This window comes from Miniopterus schreibersii (assembly GCF_964146895.1).
Source record: "Miniopterus schreibersii genome assembly, chromosome: 11".
Taxonomy (NCBI): Eukaryota; Metazoa; Chordata; class Mammalia; order Chiroptera; family Miniopteridae; genus Miniopterus; species Miniopterus schreibersii.
In genome coordinates, this window is record NC_138111.1 from 56,942,599 (window position 1) to 56,967,100 (window position 24,502).

Sequence of the window (24,502 nt, forward strand, 5' to 3'; positions counted from 1 at the left end):
TAAGGCGTTCCTAATTGCTGCAATAAACAGTATCGCAGTTTTTCAAAGAACATAAGGCTCTTGACACATATTGCAAAATTGCTTTTCAAAAACCTACCCCCTTGATTTACAGATAAGAAAACGGAGGGGGCTGCACACTGCCATGGTTACCCAGTAAATAAATGTTTCCTGCAGACCTTGAACTCAGTCCTCTCTCCATATTTTTTTCTGTGCTCACAGCTGCTTACTCTGACTTGAACAGATGTGGTTGGTGAGATATGTCAACCCTATCCTTAATAATCTTGGAGGAGACACAATGCAGCATGGGCAATGGGGCAATCTCCGTCTTCATCCTCAGATAGACCTGATCCCCATTTAGCAGCTCCACAGGCTTGAATAAATTATGAAAACTTTCTGAGCCTCCATTTCCTCAGCTGTCAAAGTAGGGAAAATGAAACTTACCTCATTAGGGTTATTATAAGGAGCAAAGAAGTTCAGATATATAAAAAATCTAGGCATCTAGGCACACAGCAGGCTCTCAATAAACAGAACTTACTTTTTTTGAGGATAGATATGACATTTACTATCATGTTAGTCCCGTAGGCCATCAAAGTCAATTTCCTCTTGGGTATTTTTTTGTTCCTTACTGTACATTCTGGCAGGTATCTGTGGTTTGAACAAGTGAACTCCCTTCCAAAAGGTGTGATTAATTCTGTCCTCTTTGAGTTCTAACTCCCTGAAAACAGAGCTTCTTTGTGATAAAGTTGGCTGTTATAATGAAAGGACTTCCACAAAAACCTTCATTAAGTCACATTTTGTGACAGTGGAGTGTGTCAATGCTTCCTCTGCATTTACTGCCACCCACCACCGCTCCTTGGTGTGCACGCAGCTCAAGGAGGAGGTACAAGGGGGGAAACCATAGGCAAGTTGAGGAAAAGCAAAGTTCACCTTCTCTAAACCTCTCTTCCCATTCTCATCTTTTCCCCCTGAATGGGATTGATTTTCTTTCACACACCAGTTGCCTTCCTAATTGCTAATCAGGAGCACATAATATTCCATTTTGCTTACGCTGCTGATAGTGTACTATTAGAATGCAAATACAATGTTGAAACAAGCAAATAATATTGTATTAAGTTTCACTCTTGGTGGCAGGACAGTTCAGTGTTCATGGTCCGTTGGGTTTACCAATGATTTGGGGCACCCTAACGTCAGGGGAGCCTGTACTGAAGTCAGCTCTTCAAATGCGGCCCTTGTCACACCCCTCCCCACGACTATCCCTGAAAGTCGTCTGCCTTCTTGGGGCTCTGTAGCCTTACTTTATGTTCTTTCTCTCTCTCTTTCTCTTTCCTTTTTGCCTTTCCTGGGCTTCTGAGAGTTCTGAAGCCCAGTTCTCCTCTGATATCGTAAAAGATCATAATTTTTTTTCTTGTGTTGGAACACTCTCTCAAGTCAAATTCTTCACCTAGTATGTCATTAAACTCCCCTGGATTCAGAAACCAACTTCTTGATGATGTGTATGAACCCTGAATAGATGAAAAAGTGCTTCCTATTCATGTGTTAGCACCTTTCACTTACATTTAACGTTTCCACTCAAGCTTTCCTTTGAGGCTCTGGGTTGAGGGTGTAGTTTTATATTTTTCTTTCTCATAGCTCAGATTGTAACTTCCAGACTTCATTTTTTAAAAAGGCCATATTAACAGAATATACTTTCAGAGGGATGGAGGAAGGTGGGTGGGTGGAGAGATTAACCAAAGAATTTATATGCATATATGCACAACCCAAGGCCACGGACAGTGGTGGGGGGAGGGACTGGGGGTGGTGGTGGGATGGGGTGGAATGGGTCTTTGGGGAGAAAAGGGGGCATCTGTAATATTTTGAACAAAAATTAAAAAATAAAAAAAATAGAATATACTTTATGTTTACTCTCCATCAGTTTTATATATCTAAGTCAATTTTGCCTTAAGGAAGCATATTTAATATATTTTGTCTCTTCGGTATCCTACTAAATGCCAATATTAATAGCTGAAGGTCACCTTTTAAATTTTTTTTATTTTATGTCACTTTATTGTAAAACTGCTTAATACAAATGTATCATGAATTATTATAAGATGTAACCACCACCCAGTTAAAGAAAATAACACTTTGTCAGCCAATCCAGATGCTATCACTCCGGTGAAAGCCCCCTTTCCTCCCCAAATGTAACCACTATCCTAACACTTATGGAAATAGTGTTTTTGCTTTGCTTATAGTTTTATCACCTGTGTCGAATTATAACACTACATTTAAATTTTTCCTGCCTCTTTTTCTCCTTTGTCTTTTCAATCTCTTAATCTACAGATTCTTCTTCAATCTTTTTCCCTGACACTAATTTGTTGAAGAAACCAGCTATTGATCTTTTGAATTCCCCAGTCTGGATTTTGCTGACTGAATCCTTATGGTGAGGCTGACATGCTCATTTGTCCTGTATTTCTCACAGATTGGTACTTGGCTTTGTGATGTCCAATATGATTCCTGCTAATCACATGTAGCTCCTGAGCACTCCAAATATGCCTAGTCCAAATTGAGTTTTGCTACAAGTGGAAAATGCCCACTTATTTTAAAGACTTATTGCAGAGAATAAAATGAAATATTTCAGCAATGGCTTTCATATGATCTTAAATATTTCAGTAATGTGCATTGGAATGATAATATCTTTATATATTGGGTTAAATTAAATCTATTTAAAAATAATTTCCACCTAGGTCTTTTTAGTTTTTGCAATGTAGTTACTAGAAGACTTAAATACATCTGTGGCTTGCATTTGAAGGTTGTCTTCTAAGGCAGACATTTTGACGATTTTGAGGATGCCTTTAATGTTTCTTCCCCTTTTTCCTTTGACCACACACACATACACTTTTTATACTAAATTTTTAAAGAAAATTCTACACTAAAGCTATTGATTCAGATAGTCAGACTGTGGCAACCATGATGAAGGAATTAAGGGTCTATTACCTCAGTATTCCCTCCAGAAATCATTATTCTGGGTTCTCAAATTTTTCGATAAATTAAAAGCAGGTTAATAATTTTTTTTTTAATTTCTAAAACTAATTTGATTTCTTATCCTAGAAAACAGAGGTTCAGGAATATTGTTTAATGACATCTATTTAGCAGCATGAATACTAGAAGTTTAGAGTCACACTGTAAAGGCCATTCTATAGGGTTTCTGCACATGTGTGGGTAAAAAATAATGAAATTCACATGAATTTTACCTGACACCTTAGAACATGCCAGGGATTGAATAAATAAATATATTTTTTATTATGATATGTCTATTCTTTAAAATGTTATTCAGGGATTTCTAGCTACTCTGAATAATTAAATTCTACTTAAGTAGGCATTTACTGTAAAAGTACATTAACTTTTTTTAAGGACATTAAACAAAACAAAAAGTCTATTTAGGCACTTAAACAATAATTAACAAATGTATGTCAATCAAATATTTACGATGTATCTTTATATATACTATTTGGCCTAGTTCTTACTAGATGAATACTATGGAGTACCACCTCAGGTTTACGAATGAGAAAATGAAAGCCCTGAGTTTTAAGTACTTAGTCCTAATATCACCCATCTAGTAAGTAAAGGACATGGACTCTAATCTCAGGTCATATATTCTAAGAAAGTAACCTTTCTACTTCATCCTTCAAGTGATTCCTGTGTTGGTACATAGGTTTCCCATTGATTGTTCTTAAATCAAAGTGGGAATAAGTATTTTACATTTAATTTACAAGGGGGTTTTGAATTAGTTTTATTCTGGGAAAGAAAATTTCTGAAAAAAAATAATTCCCCTGTTTTATTATGAGTTTCAGTGGCTTTTAGAGCTCATAAGGGCTTCAGTTATTATTCATTGTATTGCCTTATGTTTTCAGAACTTTTTCATTCACTCAATCAATCTATGTTTACCGGAACATATGTGGTTAATGCTGAGGGAAACAGAAACCCAAAAGAGTTAAACAACTTACAAAGGAACAGCTAGTTAGAAGCGATATAGTCACCGGAGAGGCAGTTATAAAGTATAAAGTAAAGGCATTTGGGATAAGAAGCACAATGACTTTTAGCAGACCTTGCAACAAGGTATCTGAGCCCCAGTCTCCAGTCTATGACATGACCAACAGAAGCCCTAAAACATGAGGATAATCGACAATTAAAATGAGATAACGTAAGTCGATGAGCTCTATTATGGTTAAGCTCCTTATAATTATTTTGAAGGAAAAGAGAAAGGAAACTTGACCATATGCTTTTGAGAGTTTCAATAAGCTTAAGTCATATATTATATAAAATATATTAAACACCAACTATGCAGCATGGAAATCGAGTGGAGTAAAATTCAAAGTGTCCCATGTTGTGTACACATGTAATAATTAAAGTTACAATATACTACTTGTTCTACAGGGTGGGAAAGGTTTGCAATTGGGGGAGTCATTGTTCTTTCGATAGCTACTGTTTCTTTAAATTGGGTGAAAGAATTGGACAGTTGCTGAGTCAGATGCTCTGCGAGCCGGGGCCAAGCAGAGCAAGAAAATGGTGGCATTCAAAAAAAAAAAAAAAAAGAAACCAAAATGTAAGCTTTTAACCTTTACACATCAGCAAAGCAATCGATGCAACATTAAACAAATTTCTATTTAAAAGCAGAATAATGATGAATATAATTTGGAGGGCATAACATTTTAGTTCTTGCAAAGTTGCTTTCTAGCTTCCATTAGCCATATACATTTCCCCTCTGATCAGTGTGTTTTTACAGAGACCCAAGGACCCATCATTTTGTCCATAATCGCTTTATTCTATTCTCGCTACATTTTGCTACAATGTTGGCTTGGTCTCAGATATAATTTAAACCTGTGAGACACTCCTGCGCTTTGTTTTCCCCCGCTTTCATAATTTTAGGTTGTCAGGTTAGCCAGCATGACTCCTGGTTTGGATAAGAAAGTGAAATGAAAGAAACCACGATTACTCTATCCAGAAAGCACCATTCATTCTGTGCAAACAGGGGGTAAGCGTATACAGTGTTTCAGAAAGACTCGATCCCATGGATGTCTCATGTGGAGATTTTCTGTCTCGTGCTACAAGCTTTAACACGCAAGTATATTCTGTTAACACCTTCTGCCCCGCCGAGATATGTTCTGATCATGAAAATCTGTGCCCTTCCACACCAGGTGGCAACTGGAGTGTTGAAAGGCCTTGTGCTTTTGGGTTTCTCTGTCTGGGTGGCAAGATGGTATAGAAAAAAGATGGTATTGGAAGAGATCGTCTTTTCCAGTCCAGATAAAAGATCAGAAAATAACCAGGGCTCTCCCTCGCTTGGTACAATAGCTCCTCCTGATGACTCACATTCAGTGTCCTGGGACCCAAAGTGTGGTCGGAGGATTCTAAAATTTTAAAGCTTACTTAAAATTTTAAGTAAATTGGACCTCGATTTAAAAATAAAGAAGCAAAAATAAGGTTAAAGGCACATTGGCCATATTTGTCAGTGGTGTCCCAATAAGGCACCCGTAACAGAAGCTCCCTCCAGAGCACCCAAAGCAAATCTGCTGAATCAGACTTCCTGGGTGTAAGCCCCAGAAATACGTGTTTTGAACAACAGCCCAGGTAACAGTGCTGCCGATTGTTGCTGCTGCTTCGACTCCTCATTCTCCTCAGGCTTGAATTAAGGAAGTAAAGGGACATTTATTTACACCATTCTACACGATTTTATTAGTTTCAGTTTGCTTAAGAGACTACCTATCTTTGCTCCTAGAGTTCTGGACCTCTACAAAACCTTGCTTCTCTAACAAATTTCCTATGGGCTTTGCGACCATTTAAATAAGTTCTAAGATTTTTTTTTTTTTTTTAAGTAAAGGGGAAAACTGAAAGCTAGTGTTGGAGAATTAAAAAGTCATTTGTGATAAAAATGTTCATATTTTTATGAACAAAGCCATTATGTTACTTATAATATAAAAAAATAAAAATCAACTTGTTCTTTTTCAAAGGACCTCTGAGGTACTGGCGTGTTAAATTTTGTAGCTGAAGGTTTTAATTTTCCTCCCCTTTATTATTTCTTTCTGATCGTGCAGTTCTGCCCAAATGCAACAATCACTCTAGGGCTCATGAAATAAACAACTGCACTGACAAGCAGAGATTTTCTTCAATACCCCCTTCTTTAAAAAGCAAACACTATTAACAATAAAGTCAACAATTTTTCAGTACACGTGGGATTGGTGGAAAGTGTGTCCCCAACACGCTGAAATGCCACGAATTAGGATATGGTGAATCTGTGGAGGTCCTAAATTGGGAGGCATTTTCTAAAACGGACCAGAGCCTTGAAAAGGACCTTCCTTTCCCTTCCCAACAGTCTTGACTCCCAAGGTTTTCTCCATTGTCTGGCTTATTGTCAAAGAAGCTGATTTTGTTTTAAGACTTACAGACTTTTTTTTTCTTTCATCCTAATAAATGATTTCATTGGGATGATTAAACTGAGGGGGGAAATTTCCAGCATGGGGAAAGCTGCATTATAAGGAGAAGACAGTTGGGAGAAATCACTGAAAAACTCCTACCGGCCATTCTCCATGTGGTCTTGCAACCCAGACAGAGGAACAGGGTGTGGCGTCGCCACCTGGAGTGGAAGGCCCCGCAAGGGCCAGGAGTCTTGGGATTGCACTTCCCCGAGGCTTTTCTGGGTTTCTCAAAAATACCTAACCCACTCTGACCCCTCCCCTCATGAGAGAAAAAAGGCCTGGCCAGTTTCCAGCCAGGGAAGTGACCTACGAATGAATGTCTCCTGTCACCCTGGCACTTCTGAATCCACAAGGCCCGCTCGGACTCCGCCTGCCCCCACACCCTTCCCCACCCAGTGAAGCCCCCGGTCCTGCTCTACACATAACCCCTGGTTTGCAGTCACTGTTATTCTGATCAAATTTTACCTGTGGAAATAGTTGGGGTGAGGGGCGAGGCCCAGGGGAGGCTATAAAAGTAGAAGGAATGTGTTTGTGGAGTGGGGTGATAATCGGGCCAGCATCTGAGCTCTTACTGGAAAGCCCTACCCCAACTGCAAATTAAATCTCGGGATAGGCATCTTTTCTTGGAATTGGTCCAAGAGGTGGCCTGAGGGGTTGGGGGGGGGGCGGTGGGAGGAGTGGGGGAGGCGAGGTTCTGAGAGCAACTGAAGTCCCACTTCCTACTGTGGGCTCTCTTTGGGGTCCTGGGAACACACTTTTCCACCCTGGCCCAGCTCGGGGAGGCGGGGAGCCCCAGCCTAAAGTCAGTAGAGAGGGGGCAAGTGCTGAGACCAGAGGCCTAACCCCAGGCGCCTTGAGAATAGGTATAGCTACATATTTATCCTATATTTACTAGTTACTTTAAAAGGAACCACGTTGTGAGTAGGCAGAGCGAGCGTTAGAGCGCGGCTGAGATTGTGATGCTTTTCAAAAAGGTCTGAAGGTCTTAAAAGAGTAAAATCACTGGGGCAGATGTTCCGCCTTCTGTTAGGAAAGTATTTTTGAGGTGATGCTGGGAAAATGGTTTACCTTAACTCTACCATGACGGTGGTGATGAACTAATATGCAATTAGCAGACCTGTAAAATATCCTGGACATAGACAGCAAGAGGCTACATCATTGTTACCTTAGGAGACAATGGAATTTTAAAATTCACGAGTCCTCAAGTAAGTAACTGAATATTAAGTCTTGATTCCTGAAAGGGTTATTGTTCACTGGGAACACAGTACAAGCGGGGGATCAGGTACGCAATGGAAGTGGCGGTTTATGCTAACCATGCAGCGCTTACCTTGAGAAAACACTAAAAACCCTAAGGGTTCCCAAGTAGTAGTCAACAAATGAATATTTAACCAATTAATGTAATTCATTAGGCACGTGTGATGAGAAACTAGTGATGTGGAATTTTATTATATAAGATTTTCAGTCATAAAAATAAAAAGTCATAGTGAACAGATTTGCAGACACTAAAAAATGTTAAAGTAATAACATCTTACATATTTGCATTACTATTAAATAATTAATACAAGTTATTCTTTAGCAATGTGGCTCTCAAAGACTGCATAAATCCCAACATAATTACCCAATATATAATCACTTATCATTTAGAATTAATACTTTCAGATGTTCATCTATATGTATAATTTCACATACGAAGTTGGAGAGTTCCATATATTTTCAAGCCACTCTAGTCTATCGAAGTCATGTGTTCTGTCTTCAGATATTTGCTGAAAACTGGGCTTTTCATACAGTCAGTGCATTTTAAAATAACTTCACACGTTATTCCTGAAAATTGATTTAATCCACAAGTAAAAAATAAATGGCTTCTTTCAATGAACATACCATTTTTATATTTTTAACATTTTATACAATATACTATAAAATATTTTCTACAACTTAATCACAATATTATATTGTGCATTCCTAAACTAGAAAACACATAATTATAGTATTTACATAGATTAACATTTTCTTTGTTACTATGTATTTCTAGTACAAAATAATTTAAATAAAATAGCTTTATAGAGAGAGTAATATTAACAACTATGATACTAAAAAACGTATCATAGTGGCTAAACGTTTGCTGTTAAGAATAAAGCACCATTAAAAAAAAAAACACCCACCCGGATCACCCTATGAAATTCTTTATAAGCTCCTGCTTCGATTCTTTAAAAACTGAACTTTTGGTAGAGGGGGTGGGACAGGGGTGGAATGGGTCTTTGGGGAGAAAAAGGGACATCTGTTTTATTTTAAACAAACCAAAAAAAAAAAAAAAACCCACCACAAAAAAACCCCCCTGAACTTTCATAATAACTTGAAAAAGAAAATGTGATTTACCTAATAAATTGTTTGTAGACTTTTGCCAATAGAAACTGAAGCACCTAATTAAACACTGATCGTCTTAACAGTTTATATTTATGTCAAAAAGTCTATTAACGTTACAACAAAAACTAATCACCTCTCTGCATTTTTCAAAATTTATATTCCTGAGGAAATAATGCAACCGGGATGGTCTCAAACATGAAACCTCCTTAAGTTGTTTTTTAGATTTATTACCCAAGTTCTAACAGGATTCTGCACATTGTAACTACACATATATATTTTTCATTATTCTGCCCACTGGAAATTACAACGACCCCATCGAGTTATCTGATGGAAGACAAAACTACCTAGGAGTGAGCCTGTTTTTCAAGAAGTAGGCCTCATTTTTTTTTTAAAATGTTAACTGTGGCTTGAGATGATTAAAATACGGTTGGTGGGGATCCCTTGGATTTACCACTCTCTTCTAGGTTTATAAGGCCATTGTCCCGAGAAATCTGAATGCGTCCCGACCAGAAAACCTGCCACTCGCGACGAAAGCCCACGCTGACTGCAAACGTCTCCTCTCAGGAGCTACGGAAACTTCCACCAAGGTTCCTGTGTCTGGAAGTCAGGCCGCCCGCGACGGCGGGAGGCAGGGACGGCCGAGCCCGCAGGGGGGCCGGGGAGGGAAAGGAGGCCTCCCGAAAACAGACCGTTAGTGACACTTCCCTGTAGGCCAAACACAGCGCCCGAGGAACACACCTTGTGTGTGTCCCGGTGGCGGCGGCGGCGGTGAGTGTGCACCGGCGTCCCGCCCGGGAAACCGGGAGGACCTGGGAGGTGGGCGCAGAACCCGCAGGCTGCCCGGGAGTCCGCGGACCAAGGTGTGCGCGGGGTCGGGGCTCGGCGGCGCGCGGCACTGAGCGCCGCCTCTCTGAGCAAGTGTGACCCGTGTGGAGGCTGCAAGGAGCCTCCAGTCTCCCCCGGAAGATGATTTACATGTGTGTCAAATCACACCAAACGGGAGGATTGCGGGGCAGGTTCCCTCGGGACTTTTCGCGGCCTTTCCTACCTGCTCTTCCAGGATGCGGCTGCCGCGCTCTGCGCTGGCTCCTCAGCAGCGTCAGCACGAGGGCCACGGCGGCCCGCAGATCCGGCTCTGCCCGCTCGCCGCTCCGCCGCGGGATCTGCACCACGAACGCTCTCACTCGCGGGGGGCCACTCGAGCGCCGAATCCGCACGGTGACCAGCAAGGTACGCACCATCTTCGGGTCGCCGCGGAGCTGAGCGGGAGCTGCGCCGCGCTGCCTATTGGCATCAGAGGTGAGCAGCGTCGCGCCCGCCCCCCTCTTTAAAAAGGAGACCCAGGGCCGCGGAGGGGCCCATCCCCGCCCAGCAGGCGCGCCCCCGCGCCCCCCGGCGGGCACCCGCGCCCCCCCGCGCGCGCCCCCTCCGCCGCGATCTCCCAAGATCTCGGGACCGTTCGGCACCCGGCGCGCGCAGGAAAGGCGGGCCGAGGGCGGTGCGCGCGCCCGCGGCGAATGCCCGAGGTTCCTCTCCCTCCCCCATCGCCTCTTTCCCGCCCATCCGCGCTCCCCACCCCCACCCCCACCGCCCTCCCCCCAACGCACACGGAGCCTCGGCGCCCCGCCGGGTGACAGCTCCAGGTCCTGACGGCGACGCTCTCCAGGCGCCCGCCCCCCTCAACGTCCGTCACCTGACAGGCCCCCGCGAGCCGCGCGCGGTGTTTCCGCCGCTCCCCGCGCCGCCGCCGGCGCCCCCGCTGCGTCCGCGCGTCCCCCGCCGAGGGTCTTCCCATTCTCCAGACCCGAATGTGCAGCAAAGAGAAAAAGAAAGAAAAAGAAGCGAGATCACGTCACTGCTCTCCCCGCCATTCAGGAGGCTGGATGTCAGTTTTGAAAGAAATGGCGCTATAATCTATTTCAAGATTTGGGAAAGGAGCAGAATGAAAGGAAACCGCTGCTTTAGCAGACGCGACACCTCGAAGGTGCGCGGCGCTGGCGCCGGGGGAGCGACGGGCCCGGCGCCCGACCAGGTAGGCGGAGCGGAGCCCCAACCCCCGGGGGGGTCCCCGCTGGGTCGCGCGCCCCTTCCCTCCGTCTGCGCCCCGCGTTGGCGGTCATTTCACCCGGCGGTTTTTTTTATTTTCGGTTTTAACCTTTCAGCATCTTCCTCTTTCCTGCTGCCTCGGCGCTCCCCGCCCCCCGGCTGCTCCCGCACCCCGCGCGCTGCACCCACCCCTGCGCCGCGCTCCGCTTCCGCGGCCCTGCCGGCCTCGCGCGGCCGCCGGCTTCTCCCCGCGCCCGCGCCTCCCGCCCCGGGATCCTCCGCTCGCTCCCTCTGCCCCCCGCCGCCCACGTCCCCCTCGTCTTTGACATCACCGATCCCTGTTCTTCCTGGGCGCTCTTCCCCCTTCCCGGCGCGGTCCACCCGGAGCAGGAAAAGCGGGGGGGAGGAAAGGAAGAAGCAGCTTAAAGGAGGGGTGAGCTGAGGACGCGGAGGCGGCCGGGAGACGCGAGCGAGCCGGGTTCCAGCGCGCAGCCTGGCGCGTCCCAGCTGGGGGGGGGGTTGAGGGGGGGGCTGGGCGGGGGTTTGAATGCAGCTCGATTGCGGGCTCCCCGGCTCCGGGAGGCGGAAAGTCGAGCCCAGGACCCCGCTTTCAGGCAGGCGGTGCCGACCCTGTGCCCCAACCTCCGGGCCTACAATTAGTCTTCACGGGCCCAGAGCCTCGCTGGCCGGAGGCGAGGCCTGGCCGGCCTGGCGTGCGAGAGAGGATGTGGGAGTAGGCCCGGGCCTGGTGGCGGCGCCCGCGCGTGCGGGGCCCCGTGGCCTACCTGCAGGAGGGGGTCCGGGGTCTGAGCGCCGACGGGTCGCCCGAAGGCCTCCGAGCGTGTCTGAGCGGCCGGAGCCAGCAGCAGGCTCCCCCCGCTCCATCCCTCACCTCCTCACGGGGCGCCGCGGTCTAACCGGCTGCTTGCCTGAAAAGTCAGTTAGGGACCAGCCTGAAGTTGCCACGCTTTCAGCGACTCGCTACATTTTTACAAAAGCACCTCTCGGCTCTCGGACGGGACTCACTTAGAACCTCCGGGAAGGCCGCGCTCGGCGCCGAGGCCCCTGTACCTGCGCCCCCGCCCCTGCAGAACGAACACCCTTTCAGGCCCGCTTCCCCTCCTGCCGGTGCCATCCTACCGCCGCGTTCTGCCCGTTTTCGCGTTGCACTTAGCCTGCAGAAATTATCTTGTGTAATTGCTTGTTGCTTGTCTCTCGCAGCAGTGTGCGGACTCCGCGCGAGCCGGTTCCTGTTCTGTCCTGCGCCAGGCCATTGCATCCCCTGCCTAGCTTAACCTGCGTGGCCATTTCCTCGCCACCCAAAGTTGTTCTGGGGATGAGGGGGGCTGCCCGCTTCAGAGGAATGCCACCGGAGCGAGAGGACTGAGTGAGAGTGTTATACAGTAAGCTCTGTGCTCAGTGAATATAAATGTTAAAATTTAAACTTAGATTCGATCTTGGGTTTCCCCTGCTGCCCAACACCTGTGTTTTGTTACTTGTGGTATGCAGGGGAATTCGATCTAATTTTAACATTAGACTCAGCAAAATGCAATTATGAAGATGAACCTTTAGTCACAACAATACATCTGTGGCATTCCAAAGACTTTTGGCTCGGTGCTAAACGCGAAGAATGAGTGACCGAGAACTGAGCAGTATGACATGGATGCGCTCTCTGGCTCGTATTACTTATTTGTATCGTCACAGTGGTCCTTTGAATTTGGGATTACTACCCCTATCTTACAGGCGAGAAAACTGAAGCCCAGAGGGGCTCAAATCTTGGACACTTTATGGCCAGCAAGTGCCGGGGCTGGAATCATCAAACTCTTTCTACTGTAAGCCTGTGGTCTTTCTGTTGTACAGAAGGCCGAGGGAGGGAGCTATTGGTGGGTCATGTTGGCAGACAGAAGCACTGATGTTGGAGCTTTTCCCTACTCTCTTCCTTGGGCCTAAAAAAACCTGACTGTGTAGATTTCTCTAAGTTTTTGAACTGAGAAAAATGATTACCTATTTTGGATCAGCAAATTCATCCCATAGGCTAAGATAGACGAGGGTACTTTACTGAACATAGTCTGTCTTGTGTCCTTCCCTGCTCCTGGACACTAGTTTTCCCTTAGGTCTCTCTCTTTCTCTCTCTCTCCCTCTCTCTAGTTTTTGCATATTTTATTTTTCATTCGTTTGCTTTTTTCTTTTTCTAAATTTTAATTTATTATTATTTTAATGAAGAGATATTTAATGTTGACATTATTGCAGGTGTCCACATTCCCGCCTCCCCCTTTGCCCACCTCCACCAACCCCCGCCTCCCCCTCTTTTGGCCTTCATCAAACTATTGTCCGTGTCCATGGGGTATGCATATATATTCCTTAGCTAATCCCTTCACATTCTTTATTTAGTCACCCCCTCCCCCTCCCCTTGGGCACCCCAGTCTATTCCCTGTATCCAGGCTTCCGGGTTCCACTCTGTCAGTTTATTTTGCTCATTAGATTCCACATATTAGTGAGATCATGTGGTATTTGTCTTTCTCTGACTGGCTTATTTCGCTTAGCATAATACTCTTCAGGTCCTTCTTTTTTATAGCCAAGTGGTATTCCGTTGTGTAATGTCCCACCGCTTTTTTATCCACTCATCTTCTGATGGGCACTTGGGCTGTTTCCAGATTTTGGCTATTGTAAACATAGGGGTGCATATATTCTTTCTGATTAGTGTTTCAGGTTTCTTAGGATATATTCCCAGAAGTGGGATTGCTGGGTCAAAAGGCAGCTCCATTTTTAATTTTTTGAGGAAACACCATACTGTTTTTCACAGTGGCTGCACCAGTCTCCATTCCCACTTAGGTATCTCTTGATTATCAAAACTCTCAGAGAAACTTCCCTAATATTGTATATGCTCAAACTGAAACCCCAAAGGTATAAGGCAAAAGACACCATACGTAAGATTTAAGAACAATTTTTTGAATATATGACAAAAGACTAATTTATAGAACATATAAATAAATACATAAATGAGGGGAAAAAAAACCCAGTAAACAGTGAGCAAACAATATAATGGGAAGTTTATAGCAGAGGATATGCAAATAGTCAAGTGGTCAAAAATATATAAAAAGATACTTAATTTTATTAGTAAAGCAATATAACGGAAACAATGACATACCTGTAGGTGTGGCAAAAACAAGAAGGAGTGGTAACATTAGCAAAGTTATCAGGAAACAATTACTCCTACACATTATTGTAACTTGGTGCAACTGTTTTGGAAGGCAACTTTACAGTATTTATTAAAATTGTATGTGCATATATGTACCCTTTGTTTCAGCAGTTCCACTCCTATAACTCATAAGTATACAAAGGTACATATAAAAATAGATTTTGGAAGTGTATATGGGCAGTGTACATATTAGTGTATGGAAAAATTATATATGTATGTATATGTATATATACATATGTAAATACACATGTACCCTTGACTCAGCAATTCCACTCCTGTAACTCATGAAATTATGAAAAGTACATATAAGTATATAAATATACAAGGGTGGACAAAGGGAGGTTTGCAGTTGTGATACTGGAAACACAGAGTTTGTTACTGTATTATTATAATTATAACCTGCATGCCCTTTTCCATATGAACAACTGTAAATCTACTTTTCCCACCCCTGTATATGTACACATTTGTAAGTAAGTATTGAAGATATACGTACACTTATATATAGTATATATGGACTCATACGTATGGAAAGGTTTTACACACAGACACACATGTAAGGACTCACTCTGTGGGGGGGGTGGGGAAGAGAGAGAGAGATGTACCCTTAGCCTCAGCAATTTTTCTCCTATAAATTGCTACAGGCAGCTCATATAACAATGCAAAAGAAGGTTCTTTAGAGCATCATATGTTGTAGCAAAAAAAAAAAAAAAAAGGAAACAGTTTATATGTTTGTGGAAGGGAGACTGGTTTTTAAAAAAATTGGGTTCATTCATAAAACACAAAACTATGTAGCTATAAAAAAAGCAAAGTGTAGCCCTGGCTGCTGTGGCTCAGTTTCTTGGAGTATTGTCCTGTACCCGGAAAGGTTGTGGGTTTGATTCCAGTCGGGGCACATACCAGGTAGAGGGTTACATCCTGGGTGGGTAGGGGCATGTATAGGAGGCAATGGATAAATGTTTCTCCATTTCTCTCTCTCTCTTTCTCTCATCAATTGTTTTTCTCTCTTCCCCTTCTCTCTAAAATCAATTAATTTTTTTTAAAAAATGAAGTGTATTTATATGTTCTGATGACGGAAGTTGTCAAAGATCTATTACTAGTAAAAAAAAGTTTCAGAATAATATGATCCCATTTACATTTTCTAAATGTTGGGAGAGGGGTGTTTACAATTATGTATATATATTTATTTCTGGAAGGTTAGTCAAAACTTTTGAAAAAATAGTGGTTGCCCCTGGGAAGTGAGATTAGGGGTTAGGAAGTTTTCAGGAGATTTTTACTTAATTCTGTTTATTTTCTGTACTGTTTGAAAGTTTACCATGAACAAGAATATTAAAGTAATAATCACAGAAATTTGGGGCCCAAACATAGAGATTCTAATTCTGAAGACCTGAAGTTGGTCAGCAAATCTGTATTTATAATATCTCCAGGGGTGATTCAGATATTTGTCACGGTTGAGAACCACTTTCCTGTATGTTGGCCGGAATGACTGGTGGGGAGAGCACCATCATTGTACAGATATAATAAATACCTGGGGACAAATCTAAAATTAAATATTACTTAATTTTTTTCCTACCAAGGGAATAACATTAAATTATGTTGTTCATGATAGTATTTAAATGCATTAAAAGGCTCCTGAAATCCTGGAATAGATCCTTATGCAATAACTCTAAATATCAAAGCAGTTTAGAGTAGAGAGTAGTAGAGGCATAAACGTATTTTAGGCAAGGTTATAGTTTATAACTCTAGGTGGCATGTTGGGAGGGGAGACAGGATACTTACCATAAAGGATACTGCTGTGCCCTAGGAAAGACGGTAGAGCTCAGCAATGCATAATTCACAGATGGAATGAGGAGACACTGAGTATAAGTATTTCCAACGCTTAGCCTTCAGAAGGCAACTCCATGTGTTGTCAGTATCTGTTGAGCTATCCGTGGGTTTGTGAACAGAATACTTTGCTTACTGTTTTATGTTTAGATGTTATGTCTTATAGACATTATAAAATATGTGAAAACATACTGAAATTACAGTTTACTCTGATAAAGAAAACAAAATGCAATTATTTCTACTAAGAGATTAGTGAAAACCTGAAGAATAATGGGTAATCCTTACATATTTGGTTTGGGACTATCGAAAGCCACCCAAACAGCATACACTCATTCCTAGTCTGGCCCCCACTCTGTTGCTCACAGCCCAGTCAGCACCTAGGATCTGGTGCAGAAGAGAGTGGAATTCTTAGGGAGACCCATTTTTAGCTAAGGCAAGGAGATGGAGAAATTTGTGAAGGGGTGAAAAGACAGAGGGAAGTTTGTTTAAAATGAAAAGGAGAGCCAGAGGTCGAATATGAAAGGGTCCCACAAAAAGTAGCACAACCCTATCATAATGTATTCAAATAAGGACACAGCTAAATAGCAGATTATGCATTTTGGGAGGAGGCCAAATATGAAAGGGAAATGAAGCACAGTTTAATTACTGTAATTGGTCTTAACGTTTTGTTTAACTCCGCTGGAAAATATTTTCTGTGCCAGCACTGACTCTCTATATCTACTGGGCGTCTAAGCCAGGGACTCCTGAGTGGGAATGGGATTCATAAGTGCTTGGGGTTCCTTTGTAAACTTCCAGCATAATATAGATGGTTGTGAGACAGTCAGCATGTCATCTTCATACACCTCTCATTGTTATTTTTTTGTACCAGCAAAATCTTTGGTTTATATTTATTTCAAACTTCAAATTAGTACATCAGAGCTGGGTACTCAGTTTTGATGTACTTGTTGATTTATAGTATTGCGCTTAATATGTAAGCCATGCCAGTTACATCTTCACTGGCACTGGCCTCAAAGCAAACTCTCCTTTAGAACATAATAAAGGGATGGCGTATAAAAATTACCATGTCTGTATTTTTTTCCTTATGCCAGGAATAGTATCAAAGTCTTCTGAGTGGGGGATTCAAGAGGCAAGGAAGGACCCGTTCCATTTATAATAGCTGAATTTGAGCGAAGTCTTACGGAAAATCAGGAGAGTGAGGAATGAGCAGATTCCCATTATTTTAAGCCTGGAAATATTTCCCAGATTTCATCAGCATGCGGACCATATACAGTTTGTTTGGTTTAATTTGATTCATTCTCTTGGACTATTGACCCATCTTTCACAAAACACCACCACGCCCCTCTGTTCCTTGGGTTGCTTCTGCACCTCACCTCCTGCCCTCCTGAGACGGCTGACGTGCACAAACTTAGGTGATGCAGGTTCCTACCGTCACCCAGGCAAAATGTAAGGACCTAAGGTTTCAAGGCACCCAATGGAGACAAACCAGAAACGACATACCTTTTGAAATGGGTAAGATCCATGACATCTGTTTACAGAGTTACTCCTCTTCTGATGACTTCTATGTGTTTTAGCATTTTCTTGCCTTTGTCCTTTCTGTTCCTTCTAACATCCCTAACCTTTTCTTTTGGTTCTAACTCCCAGCCAACCCCACTTAGGTCAGAATCCCTTGGTCTAGTAACTACACTCACGTAAAGACCACTTTTTCTTCCCGAGCATTTGTATTAGTTTGTAAATACCTACTTCAGCTTTATTTTATAAATCTGTTGGGTCTGCTCCCTTATCTCACTTTAAGAAACAAATTCTCCTCTTGCCTGTGAGTGGCATGAGAGAAATGCAAAAAGCATCAGGAAAAATCAGAGGTAGGAGGAGGTGAGAGAGACCTTAAAATTAAACTAAGTACTTGCTTTGCAAAGCATCTTTTCTGTCTCAGTTTCCATAAACTTGTCTGTTATTTTCCAACCGGTGGAGGTGGCGCTTATAAAGAATTTTTCCTCCTAGGGCTCCAGAATTTTAATTTCCTTTCCATTCTTCTATATATCTTCCCTCGCCTCTCATACCATGGCAAAATTATTACTAATAAATATCAGCCCTCACAGTCATGTGTACAGCAAACTCATAAGGGATAAAACTTTAGTGATGGTAGGGAACTTAGAAGTGATATAGTCCAACTTCCACCTTTTATAGATGAGGAAAATTGAGATTAATCAAAGTTACATGGCTTCGTAAGCCATGGACCTAATTAGTTGAAGAATCAATAGTGAAGCCCAGGTCTTCTATCTTCCAATCAAGTCTTAATTCCTCTTTCCTCCATCTGCTCTTTCTTGCTAGATATAAATATTTAGATATTTATAAAATAAAAAACAATGTAATATGTTACTGTGAGATCCAAAACCACATTTCTTTAGTTTCCCTTAATATCAAGTTATCATCAGATCCCACAATTTCTTCAAATTAGGAATGAAATCACATTTCACATTAATTTCAAAGGATTATTATTTTTCATTACTCCACCTCATGTAACTAGCAAATTTGAATGTTCTTGGGACTTAAGAATTAGAGGGCAAAATAAGTGATTTTATAAATCAATTGGAGAATTTTAAAATGATCAATTGACTTCTTTTATGCAGAATGCTTCTTAGTAATTGTAAAACAATATAAACTTTAAAAATACTATTCTTGTAGTCAGTAATGCCTGGGTAATTAAGTGATAACTACAATTGTATTTACTGCCCTTATGGCTTAATTTGAAAATGGGGATTTCATTATTTTTTGTTCCCAAAGTGTTTTTTATGTCACTCTTTTGGGAGCTATTCTTCATATAGCTGACATTTTAAAATAGATTTAAAACAATCTGTTCAGATTTATTAGACACTATAGGAAAAAAAAGTACCCGAGGAAATTACAAGGGAGATCCCTTACAAGGGAGAAAAAGTGTTTCTGTTTCAAAAAGCTTTAGTTGACTTTATATTTATCATTAACCATTTTGGAGAATAGGATAGTGCAGTAGGAAAACCCCACCAAACCACCATAAGCTTTGGAGCCAGGGAGACTTATTTTGCACAACCATGGAATTAATAATATTTTGTGACCTTTGACAAGCTACTTGATATTTCTCTCATTTTCCTCATATGGGAAACAATACCTATCTCCCAGGTTTATTTTAAGCGTTAAATGAACAAATGTATTTTAGAGCATGCTCGCACAAGTTATGTGTCAATAAATGCTTATATATTTCCCCCAATAAGATATACTCTGATTCTCAATCAAGTTTCCTCAGTAATATATTCATTTGGGGAATGAAGAGTGGATGGAGAGGTAAATTTTTTTTTTAATTTAGCTCAAAGGCACTCCTTCTTATAAATCTCTCAAATTAACTTTTGTTTTCTCTCATACAACACACACACACATTACATGTATAAATCTTTCAATGTATGTGGAACCACTTTTTATAAATTTTTGTTGGGATCACTTAACAATTATTACAGTGAGAGATGTGAACCCCTTTGAGTCTAACATTTCTCAGGAGTTAGTGGTCAGTCCATGAATATACATTGTAAGGCCAATTTACCCACATCTTGGAGTCCAAACTCTATTGTTTTTTCTTTATTAAAGCAGTGAAGTATCAGTTCTTTCAATACTGTAATGAATCAAGCAACACTGGAAATTAAGTCCCAAAGCAGTGCACCTTTAGCAGATATTAAGACATTCCACGAGTCATAACCATACATTTTCAACAATTTTATACTCAATCTACTCTTTCAGCAACCCTTTGGGAAATATCAGGAGATAATTTACTGGGTAAGTGCACGGATCTTGTAAAAGACATTGGACTGTTTCACAGTTGATCCCCTAAGACAGTCTAGTAAAGGAAACAGGAAATTTAACAAATAAATAGGATAAGCTTGAGAGTAATCTAGGCGTTGGCACTGTTGGATAGCTTCATTTAAGAGCTGCAGTTCTTTCTCTCTTTACCAAGGGCCATGAGTTACTTTGTTTAAAGTCTCCCCATTAAGTAAGACTGTTGCTGAAGAGCAGCTCAGAAGTACAAAATATCACGAAATCTTTTCAAGTGGCGATTTAAAGGGGCGCGTCTGTGTCCTATCCCTATCTTAAATAGATGGAGCAAACCGTTAGTTCACCGCACAGCTTGTCTCCTACATCCCACCGCTTCACTCCGTTCCTGGGCTTCTGGAAGGCCAGGGGAAGCTTTCCTGGACTGAATAACAAACAGCAAGGGTCCGCCTCTTCCTGGGAGCTGTCTCGCATCCACCTGACCCAGGGATTTTAGGATATAAAGGCAAATTCTCGGTGCTTCCCGTCTTCTCTGCGCATCTCTCTCCGGTGGCGCTGTCTCGGGATTTCCAGTGCACACGGTTTTGCAGGTGACTTTGTTGTGTCTCTTGAACAAGTGGGGCGTGGGGCGCCTACTGACACTCGCAGGCGACCGTCACCATCGTCCTCCGGCCCTCGGTCTTCAGGTGTGCCCGGCTCGCCCCCGTGCCTGAAGCCCAAGCGGGGGGCTGACACGGAGCTCCCTCCAGGGCAGTGCGGCTCAGTCTCCCCGGCCTCCCGCTCCCATCAGGGGCTTCGTGGGAGACCACCTTTCTCCAGTGAACGACACCTGGGAACTGAACATTCCGCTCCAGCATCTCACTGAAACTCTTCTTGCCCCACCTTTCTGCGTCTGGCTTCGCCACAAGTGTTGAGGGGGGGATCCAGGAAAAAAAGAAAAGAAAAGAAACATGATAGATTTCCGGCCTGCCCCGCCTTCCCCGTGAGGAATCCAGTAGCCAGGGAAGGCTCTCAGGCTCCCCGCCTCCCATCCGCGTCGGGGCCTTCGTGGAACTACGTTAGGGACTGGGAACTGGGGAGGAAAGGAAAGTCACTGTGGGCACCTGGCGCACCGGCCGACAGTCTCCCGGGCACGGGCGCCGGTCAGTCTCCAGCGGCCGCGCACAGGTACCGGGCGAGGTCGCGGTGGCCGCGCTCCTCCGCCAGGTCCACGGGCAGGCGCCCCCAGGCGTCGCGCACGTCCAGGCGCGCCCCGGCTCGGTGCAGCGCCACCACCGTGTCCAGGAAGCCCTCCCGGGCGGCGTCGTGCACCGGGCGGGTGAGGGTGGCGGGGTCCGCGCAGTTGGGGTCCGCGCCGTGGGTCAGCAGCAGCTCGGCCACGCGGGTGCTGCCCATCATCATGACCTGCGGGGGAGAGCGCAGTGGTCAGCGCGCGGGGCAAGCGAGATCCAGGCCTAGGGAGGGACAGGCAGAACCATTCCAAAGAAATACCTATGCCTGAAGTGCCCACGTAAGGCAGAGGCGCTCACCAGCCTCGGGTGTCTGGGTCAGCTTCATTTGCTGACGCAACATTTCTCCCTTCCCAGCCTCCCCACCCCCTCCGTGTGTATTGTTTACTAATTAAGATTCAGGTTATTCTCCAGACTTGCCCAGACAGGAAAGAGCTGATGATACAGGGCTTGTTGTCACTGTGAGGAAAAAGAAAACAATTGATTTCCATTCGAACGTGGGAATCTCTTTTGTGAAGTGACATAGGTGGAATTAAGTTTAAAGGCTTTTAAAATCTTAAATTATTTCCCTTGCTCCCTCCTCCCTTCATAATCCAGGTGTAAAAATCTTTATCAGGGAGTCAGCTGATACAGATCAGAAGTTAGTGTGATACTTTAGGGGAGAAAAGAAGAAACAACTAAATTTAAAATAAGGTTTGCTTTGTTTAGTTCTCATAGTAAATCCCCTGTGGAAGGCCTTTGCTTTTTAGCCATGTATGTCTGTGCTTATAAATTTAACATAGTCCTGCAAGTTTTGAGCAAAAATTGGAGATATAGGGGGAAAAGTAAAGAAAGTCACACATTGTTTGATAAAATAATGAAAAGAAATTTGTTGGTAATAAATGGTTCATCATTTTAACATTTAACTTAATGTTATAGAGAAGGGCCAAAGTTTAGAGGGTGATCTATTTAATGTAACATGTAAAATAAACACTGCATTTATATTGTACAGGATTTTATAATGTGCTAGGATTTTATAATGTTAAACAGTAAATGTTTTGCTATATGAAAAGAACTTGGATGTCAGTAGTTGAATCAGAACAATGTATAACAGAAAAAGGATGTTTGGGGCAGTAATCCTATAGTACCCATATGTATACATATACATTATGCAAGCATTTACTTCCTTATTTTAACAATGAAACAATTTTGACAATTAAATATCTAAAATGGAATTATTTGTTCTTGTGACTTTGTGTATTAAAATGTACCAGGTTATTGAAAGATAGTATACTAATTTGTTTTGTTTTGTTTCACAAATATTAGAAGGATCCAATTCCTTGCTTTAAAATCAAGATATGTTATCATTCCTACTAGCAATATAAAGGCTGTTTCACATATAGAGAAAAGGGGGGGGGAAGTGGTTTTTTAATATCCCAGAAAATGATGAATTAAAACTATGAATAAAGCCTATTTATATAATTATTAGTATAATTTGAAGTCTTTAAGAACTACTTTACCATAATTTTTGCTGTTCTGAACCTTCCCTCATTACCTGTAACACTTTTCTAAGAATTCTAAAGAAATGAACACATTTTTTTTTCTTTAAAATCTACACTATTAACAGGACTTGTTAATAGATGCTTGGTTCTGGAAGGTGATGGTGAGATGAGTACTAGATATGACCATAATAGTCAACAGTAAAGCACAAAAACATTACCTTAGATTTTAGAGGAGTTAAAAATATATCAGTACTAATTAAAGCGGGGATAAGAAACATATTGAATAAATGTATCTTAACAATGACGAGGCTAATTATTTATGAAGACTCTTTTCCATTTAAAAAGTACCTAACAGTCGTGGAGGGGGGGGGAGGTGTGCTTTTGTAATCCAAGCATTCAGCATGGTAATTAAACAATAAAAATCCATAGATGCATTTTTTCTTATGTAATGCTCAAGAGATAATGCTAACATAAAATAAAAGGAATAAGTATTGTGGTTTAGGAATCCTGTCTGGTTCCTTGATTCAATTCACCTTTAGAAAAAGAATACAAAGTAATTTCATATCGCAGCTTAGAAGTTCACGGTGATTTTTTTCTCATGTGCTACGACTTTGTGTGATTCCTTAAATCCAATCCAGAATGTGTAAATTGTAATTTATCTCTGTCGCTGAAAGTAGGCATACAGACACAACACATCTCTGATCTTGAGAAGGGAGAGGATATACTGATATTTTTCCCATCATTAAAAAGAACACCAAACTGATGCAGTGGGTTTTCCATTCCCTTTCTTTAGGATTTTTGGTTCCCATCTGGGCTCCACACCTCTAGCTAGAAACAGTGGAGACCTTCGTGCCAGACGCGTCTCCCGGAGGCCGCTGCCCCGCGTTCGTGCGCCCCCTGCCGACGCAGCCCCAGGGCCCCATCTACCTGGATCGGGCGCCTCCCGAAGCGGTTGACTCCGTTGGGATCCGCACCGGCCTCCAGGAGCTGCCGCACGGTCTCCACTTGCCCCCGCGCCGCGGCGCTCGCCAGGCCCGCGTCGCCGCTGTCACCGCCGAGCATGGTCTTGTTCTCTTCCCACATTTCGCAGACACCAGACAAAAGCTGGCCCGGATGACCCACCGCCGTCCGTGAGCTCCACGACACTCCCCCGCCCCTTCCCACGCCGCCCGGGCGCACTCTCCTCCCCGGGAGAGCTCCGCTCAGCTCCAGTCAAGTCCCCTTCCCGCCGTCTTTCTGTGACTTGGGGGCCCTTGCAAAAGCCAAGCGCCGCGGTCCTAAATCGGGCTTTCCCCTGGCGACGGCGAATTAGCGGACGCGCCCAGCTCGCTCCCGGGAAGAGGCGCCTTGCGCAACGGCGGCTGCTGGAGAGCGCAGGACCGAGCGCGGGATCGAGCGCCACAGCGACCCCAGCGCGCGGCGGCGAAGGTCGCGGAGTGGAGAGCCGGCGGCGAGCGGAAAGGTCTGGTCCAGGGGGGCGGCGCGTCGGGCTCTCCCCGCCCCCTTGGGCTCCCCGGCGGTGCGGTGGGCGGGCTCGGGGGAGCTCCCCCCGCGGGCCCGGAGGCGGGGCCCGCAGAGCCGCGGATGACGCGAAGGGGCGGGGTTGGGGGGAGCCGGCCCAGAAGGGGCAGGGGCGCATGCGCCGGGCCGGGGACTGCGGAGGCCGCAACCTCGCGCGCCGGGGTCCAGCAAAGCCTTGGCTAGGGCTCTGGAAATGTTGAATCAATACGCCGAGCCCCTCCCTCTGCAAGCCGAGCAGAGCATTTCAGACCTGGGCCAGCTGGTTTCACGCTGCAGACGTTAGTTGCTCCTTACTGTAGAATCAATAGCTGAGAGAAAGGCTTTGAAAATCACTCGGTCTCCTCTTAGGACGCCTGAACGTTGACAGCTCTGCACCTGTCATGCAGGTTAAACTCATCCCCAGGCAGTACTTGAACTTCGCTAACTTCACATCTCCCATCGACCTCAGCAGTTTCCTTCTGGGTGTGTCTTCCAGTTAATGAGTCAAAAATCAGTCTCTGAGAAAAATCCTGAGGATCCTGTTTTGGATGTGCTTTTTATTATTTTCATCTTTGAGTTATGGGCACAATCCTTTTAAAAACACACACCACCTTTAGATTGAGA

General features: G+C 43.7%; 2 protein-coding genes across 2 annotated transcripts; both read right to left on the minus strand.

Annotated features, from left to right (window-relative positions):
- Positions 1-7,867: 7,867 nt before the first annotated feature.
- Positions 7,868-10,578, minus strand: LOC308563757 (tumor suppressor ARF-like). The gene is made up of 3 exons (XM_081151176.1): positions 10,418-10,578; positions 9,859-10,094; positions 7,868-8,270 (listed from the first exon to the last, which is right to left on the minus strand). Exons 2-3 carry the CDS (start codon positions 10,049-10,051, stop codon positions 8,173-8,175), a joined length of 291 nt encoding a protein of 96 aa, XP_081007302.1. The 5' UTR covers positions 10,052-10,094; positions 10,418-10,578; the 3' UTR covers positions 7,868-8,172.
- Positions 10,579-19,464: 8,886 nt separating this feature from the next.
- LOC308563758 (cyclin-dependent kinase 4 inhibitor B) lies at positions 19,465-23,813 on the minus strand. Its single transcript, XM_081151177.1, has 2 exons — positions 23,306-23,813; positions 19,465-21,072 (listed from the first exon to the last, which is right to left on the minus strand). Exons 1-2 carry the CDS (start codon positions 23,459-23,461, stop codon positions 20,812-20,814), a joined length of 417 nt encoding a protein of 138 aa, XP_081007303.1. The 5' UTR covers positions 23,462-23,813; the 3' UTR covers positions 19,465-20,811.
- Between the last annotated feature and the right edge of the window lie 689 nt (positions 23,814-24,502).

Bases quoted from the DNA above. Each gene is read 5' to 3' on its own strand.
- LOC308563757 (XM_081151176.1), bottom strand. From the start codon at position 10,051: ATGGTGCGTACCTTGCTGGTCACCGTGCGGATTCGGCGCTCGAGTGGC. The intron at 8,271-9,858 runs GTAGGAAAGGCC...ATCAATTTTCAG, and splicing joins GCCGCATCCTGGAAGAGCAG to GAATAACGTGTGAAGTTATT.
- LOC308563758 (XM_081151177.1), bottom strand. From the start codon at position 23,461: ATGTGGGAAGAGAACAAGACCATGCTCGGCGGTGACAGCGGCGACGCG. The intron at 21,073-23,305 runs GTAGATGGGGCC...TCTCCCCCGCAG, and splicing joins TCGGGAGGCGCCCGATCCAG to GTCATGATGATGGGCAGCAC.